Source organism: Selaginella moellendorffii, unplaced genomic scaffold (assembly GCF_000143415.4).
Source record: "Selaginella moellendorffii unplaced genomic scaffold, v1.0 SELMOscaffold_5, whole genome shotgun sequence".
In the NCBI taxonomy this organism is placed as follows: Eukaryota; Viridiplantae; Streptophyta; class Lycopodiopsida; order Selaginellales; family Selaginellaceae; genus Selaginella; species Selaginella moellendorffii.
The window spans coordinates 2,344,580-2,351,292 of NW_003314266.1; the positions used below are offsets into that span (position 1 = coordinate 2,344,580).

The window sequence follows — 6,713 nt, forward strand, 5'->3', positions numbered from 1 at the left end:
TCGTTGTCCTTGGTGTGTACTAGAGCTGGCTACGTTCCACATTGAGAGTGGGTAACAGGATGGCAAAGCGCCTGTCCTTGTGGATAGGGCTAAACACTGGAATCATTGAATTTTTTGTTTCGGCTGGCATGTCATATCGTACGGCTCGTGGACTGGCTGTGATGACATGGCCAGCGGAAAAGCGCGGGAAACGGGTGCCCTAGAATGTTAGGGCTCGTGTCTCCTGCCAGTGCCCCTGTGCTCTTGGCCGCGGCGGCGAGGAGGATGGACGAAGGCGGGCTTGATTCCAATGGCAAGGTCTACGCGAGCAGGGAGGATATGTGGAAAGAGGAGGCGGGGAGTGGCGTCGCCGAGAGTCCCAAGAGGAAGGAGTGGTACCAGAAGGGGATTTCTTACTGGGAGGTGAGCTCTAGGCTGAGATTAGTGTTGGTTTTTACGGTAGAATTCTTGTATCAGGGTGTAGATCCGACTGTGGACGGCGTGCTGGGTGGATTTGGCAAAGTGAGCAACAGGGATGTGATTGATAGCAATGCTTTTCTCACGGAGTTGCTTAAAGAACGCATTCTTCCGACTAAAGACAATAGAAAACTCGTGGCTCTTGGTGAGAAAGACTTGGTTTTCTTCTTTTCCTGCCTTGTTCTCTAATCTAGATTGTACTTTTTCCAGATTGTGGGGCTGGTGTTGGAAGGATAACCGAGAATTTGCTCTTGCGGCATTTTCATGAGGTGATAAGAGTGTTTCTTCTTTCATGTTTTCCCGTATGGATGATAAGTTTGTGAGATCAGCTGTTCAGGTGGATCTAGTCGAGCCGGTCAGGCATTTTTTAGATGCTACCAAGAAACGATTGACCTCCGACGTTCCAGAAAATGTGCAGCACAAAGCCGTCAACTTCTTCTGCACGCCGCTCCAGGTGATTCGTGAATTCGTTTTGATCGTCCTCTTGCTTAAGGTGTCTACAGGAATTTACACCCGAGCCTCATCGATACGATGTGATTTGGGTGCAATGGTGCATTGGCCATCTCACGGACGATGACTTTGTTGCGTTTTTCCGACGCGCTGACGTGAGAGTTGGCTTTCGCATTGCCTTAGCTTTATCTCTGATGGCTTTCATGCGTGATTGTTTGCAGATTGGTTTGAAACCCGGTGGCTTTTTTGTGCTGAAAGAGAACATCGCGAGGCATGGTAAGTTCATATAGTTCTTTTGCTTGCTAAACAATTCTGTGCTCTTGCAGGTTTTGTGGTTGACAAACTTGATAGTAGCGTCACTCGCTCTGATGCTTATTTCCGAGACCTTTTTCTGCGCGCTGGTTTCCATCTATTAAAAACCAAGGTCAGTTCTTATTTCTCGGCGCATACCAGTTATTCATTACTTTCTTTTTGGCTTCCTTCTCCAGTTGCAAAAGGGGTTCCCTCGTGAATTGTTCGGAGTGAGAATGTATGCATTGAGCAGTGTTTTGCAAGAAACTGCTGCGCCAAGCTCTGCTTCGAAAGATGTCCGGGCATCAAAGGGAGTAGCCAGGCTAAAACCACGAACTTCGAAGAGGTGTAATTGATGGAATGAGAATGACATCATGGAAGCTAATGTTTAGATAAAATGGAGGTGATCTTAGAATCATACAGACTTACAAGCTGGCCTGGTTCGATGGTGGTGTGGATTTGTGATGAACAGGAACGCCCGCACGAGCTTGTCAAATCGTGCACAAGCAAAGGAAGTCTACAATCAGATCCATCACTTAGTTTCCTATGCCTGGTCCGGTGAGCTGGGTGATGCCGCGTGATTGTTTGATGCAATGCCGGAGGTGGACCTGGCATCCTGGACACCGATGCTGGGAGCATTTGCCCAGGTTGGTGATCTGGAGAAATTTAGCTAGAGAAATCACACACACACACACATATACATATACATATATGAGTACTTGCCCAGCAAATGCTGGGTGGTTTACAAAGAGGTTCAATATAAAACCTCTTTATAGACAGTGTTGATTGTAAAAACAGAAGGATCTTGAGGAAGGAGGTGGCCTTGACGTGTGGTGTTTTGAACTTTAATTCCAAGTCCATGTGGTGATGTGTATCTTGATAAAGCCACATAAAGTTGCCTAAAGTTGCCCATGAGTGAAAATTAGGTGGGGCAACTAAACTCTAACTCGGTCAAATGTCTGTCCTTGGCATTTAGAGATTGTTAAGCAATAACCCAAACAAATTAGAAATTGTTATTTGGACATTTTGAATGGAATTTCTATATTTGATGGTATTAGTGTGATATGTGGGATAAAAACTCTTGTCCCTTTAGATTGCCCCATCACAATTTCACAATCTAAAACATTTGGTAGTGCATTTTTCAAGATAAGACATGTGTTGTTGCATAGTTCTGTTGATGGAGACATATTTCTTAGGAGGATAAAAATAGCACCTTATTTAAGAGAGAGTTTATGTGGTGGGAGACCAGAAGGTGTGATAGAATTTAAAAATTCAGCTGGAAAATTTTTAAGATGTTCAATGTCAACGAAATCAATGCTTTTGTAGATATATGTATCATCTTGTAATCTAGAGACAATAGTGTTGTTGATTGCAAATGTATCATCATTAAGTGGGGTAAGTATGACTCAATTGACTGCAATATAAAGGTTTGAAATATCAAGTACTGAAGGGTAGACAAAATTAATAATAGATGAATAAATTAGTTGTGTATGAGGCAATACAATGGAAATAGAAGGTAAATATGGTAAATTTTCAAAATTTTCACCATTTCTAACATTGAGAAGCTATTCAGATCATGATTTATCACTTTCAGCAAGTTGCATATTTGTTTTCAAATATAACTTTCTAAATAATTTTCATAATTTATTCATTCTTACAGAACTTGAAACAATTTGTGCCCTATGTCCATATGGAATGAATGGAAGTGTTTATCTAAAGTCCCCGCTAGTGACAACAATTATACTACCAAAAGGTAATGATGTATTTTTTAGGTCTCGCAACACTCGATCAACAGCAGTGAATGCATGAGTGTGAACCATACTTATTTCATCCCATAACAATATGTTAGTAGTTTTGATTCTTATACCTACTTCACTATTAGCAGTTATAGCAGAAGTTGATGTTTCATTTATTGGAATAGGAAGTTTAAAAGTAGAATGTGAAGTTCGGCCATTATAAAGTAAAAAACTTGCAATTCCTGTCCAAGCTATGTTAACAACATTTATTTTTTTCAGTTGCAAAATATTTATAAAAGCGTTAAGAAGAAATGTTTTACTAGTACCACCAGGGCCATCAATAAAAATGTATCAATTATGCTCAGTTGGGTGATCAATAACATTAAGAATATCATTAAAAATATTTAACTGTTCTTGATTAAATCGAGGAATATTTTGTTCAACATTTTGATATATTTGTGTTGAGTTGAAAATATTTTCATCATCAAAATTTTCAGAAGGTAAAGGTAGATGGTAGTTTTAATTAGTTTTGCCATGCATTTTCATTTTAATATTTATATCATGTAAAGCATGTTCATAATGAAAAATTGGATTTGTTTGCATGAAATCCTCAGAGAAAAAGTCTTTAAATTTATCCCATAAGAAGTAAGGATCTTTTGGAGTGCAAAAGATACAAAGTAATACAAATAATTATCTTAATTGTGATGGCATTCTAAAAAAGCAAGCATCTTCTAAACATTTTTCCTATTCGGTATCATCAGCTATAAACCCTATTGCATCTGCATCTTGTTAAAACGTGTCATAATAAATATTGTTAACTGTCTTGAGATCTTTGAAAGACGTAACACCTCTTTTATAGAGTAAAATAAGATGTAAATGATATAATTCAACATTAAATGGTGACATAGAATGCATTCAGGGAATGACATTTCTTGTATGTCGAATTTGCTAGTTATGAGTATGAGGGTTAAATGTATAATATAAAGGGATTTTAGGATATGTATATTGTCTAGCATTTGGGTCATTTATATTTTAATTCAAACCATTTTGTCAACATTGTACCATTTTGAGTAGCTCTTTGAAATGTCATTTGTTCAGAACCTTCTATAAAATAGACATTTTGAAAATTTGGAAGATAGATAGGAAGACGGATTATAGGGGTCGAACGGCCATGCATTTTAAATTTAAAAAGTCTCTATATTACCTTTGGAGCAAATACATAACATGTATTTAAAAAAATTGGGATTTCATCTCAATTTAAAATATTATCAGGTTGTTGGGTTGCTGAATGGATTTAAATTGTAGCACAATCATAACCTTTATAGACATCTTGAAATAAATACTTAATACTTTTTATAGTAGCACAAATTTCAATATTAATATGAGCATTATATTTTTTACAAAGGTATTTATTATAAGGCACTACCCAACGATTATCAATATAACACCCATTTTTTAGAAATGTACTGCCATTATCAGGTCTATAATAATCTGGATATCCATCAACACTAAAAGTAGTTTCATAATTAAATTTTTTGGGATAACCTTTTGAGTAAGTGCCATTTTCTATGCAAAGACTATTAGGGTAAAGAAGCCCATATGGACCATGTATCATATGAAATGTAATTATTTTAGGAATTTCAGGTTCATTTTGAGGATCAAGAAATTGTGCCGTTATGTATTGGTTAATAGCATCATGGTCTTTAATTTTTTTTTCATGAGATAAAATCCCTAGAAAGTGACAATATGGAAGACCTCTCTTTTGAAATTCAATTAAATATATAAAAACAATACAATTTCCAAAAATATGTTTTTTAGTAATATCATTCAAAAATTCTTTAAGCTTGATATAAAATACTCTAGAAACCAAGTCTGGACAATCCTCAGGACCTTCATTTAGATATAAGTTTTTAGAAATTTCTGGCCATTTGGGATTGCATGTAAAAGTAATGAAAAGATCTGGCTTTGAAAAATGAGTAACTATAGCCATTGCATTTTGATAATTTTATTGCATTGCTCTAAGGCCACCCCCAAAACTTGAAGGTAAAATAATAATCTTGCTTGGATTTATATTTTCATTAGTAGCATGGTTTGCAACATAATCCATAAGACTAGTATACATTTCAACTTGCAATTGTTTCTGATGAGTGCAATAGTAATTCAAATTATTGTTTTCAACTTTTACATAAGTATCGAGTATATATTGTTGTGTGAGTTTTCCTGCATGTAAAATTTGATCAAAACCAAAGTGTATTGTGTCTCTTATAGATAAACGGTATGCATAATATTGGAGTAATGTAATTTGACGTCCAGAATTAAAAATATTTTTGTGCCAACCTTTGTCACCAAAAGGAAATATTAATGGGTAAACCAATGGATCACAATTATAATCAAGTGTTGAGACACATTTAGAATTGCTTATAGTTGGATATATACAAATTTCACGACTATGTGGCGGTTGTCCATCATCACTAACAAACACAGCAGCAACATCATTTGTCCGTGGAGCATTATAGCATCGTGGATCAGTTCCTTCAGTTTTTAATAACATGTAAACACCACATATAGGATAACCTGAAAGTGTAGCAGAACAAATTTCTTCTTGTTCCATTTCATACATCATTTTGAAAGCTTGAGCATATAGGTTAACATGACGAAGGAGAGCATCAAGATGTTTAAGTAAGTTTGTCTCACAACTTGAATTAAAAGGGTTTTGCTTTCTTATATCTGTAGCTTCTAGGGTATCAAGTATATAAAGTTGTCCATAAGTTCGATATTGACCTTAAGAAGGATGTGCTAATACAATACTATGATATATTTGACCATGGATTTTAAAGTAATAAGGACCATAACCTTTTACAATATCAATATTAGAAGACATAGATGCAAAAGCAAGAGCACTATTGTAGTGTCTAATATTTGTTTTAAAATTAGAGTTCTTGTTTTGCTTGTAAAGTGAAAGTAAATCAAATTGTAAAAGTGAAATTGGAGGTAATATAAGTTGGTTATTCTGGCAACATATTGAAGAGTTTTCATCTTTAAAATGCAATGCATTACAAAAAGTACAAACAAATGATAAACAACCAATATTAAAATTTATTATGTTAAAGTCATTATAAATGCTATGGCTTGCTAGTGTGGTATTCATGGGTGGGAGTGGTGGATTTAATATTGCTTGATATATGTAATCATCATAATGACATGCATGGGTTCCAGATGCTTCTAACTGTCCAACTGATTGCTGTATATAATTATTATCATGATTAATATTTTGGTATATAGAATCATTATCATGATTATTTTGAACAGATATAGTATGTGTATCATGGTCAATCATAGTTTCAGAGGCATCTAAATCTCCATTAGATTGTTTACTATGTCGTATGGTTCTTAAAAGATGGCGGAGGCAAGGCATTTTCAGTCACTTCGATTATAGGTTTAATTATATAGATAGATATATATATATATATATATATATATATATATATATATATATATATATATATATATATATATATATATATATATATATATATATATATATATATATATATATATATATATATATATGTGTATATATATATATATATATCAGAATATATATGTATACTATAGTTGTATATATATATTTTTCACATATATGTATAGATGTGTGTCTCATAATCCACATATGTGTATATGTGAGCTGCCGCCCCGAGAGTCGCTCCCACACAAGCATAAATTTATGTGGCACAGCATCCCAGTATATATCATTCAAACGCGCCCTCACACTCTCAAAAA

At 35.0% G+C, this 6,713-nt stretch overlaps 1 protein-coding gene across 1 annotated transcript; it reads left to right on the top strand.

The window, feature by feature from the left end:
• Positions 1-205: 205 nt before the first annotated feature.
• On the top strand, positions 206-1,641 carry LOC9660244 (alpha N-terminal protein methyltransferase 1). The gene is made up of 8 exons (XM_002964849.2): positions 206-402; positions 457-601; positions 667-725; positions 794-910; positions 960-1,061; positions 1,128-1,182; positions 1,233-1,330; positions 1,395-1,641. Exons 1-8 carry the CDS (start codon positions 265-267, stop codon positions 1,551-1,553), a joined length of 873 nt encoding a protein of 290 aa, XP_002964895.1. The 5' UTR covers positions 206-264; the 3' UTR covers positions 1,554-1,641.
• Positions 1,642-6,713: the final 5,072 nt, after the last annotated feature.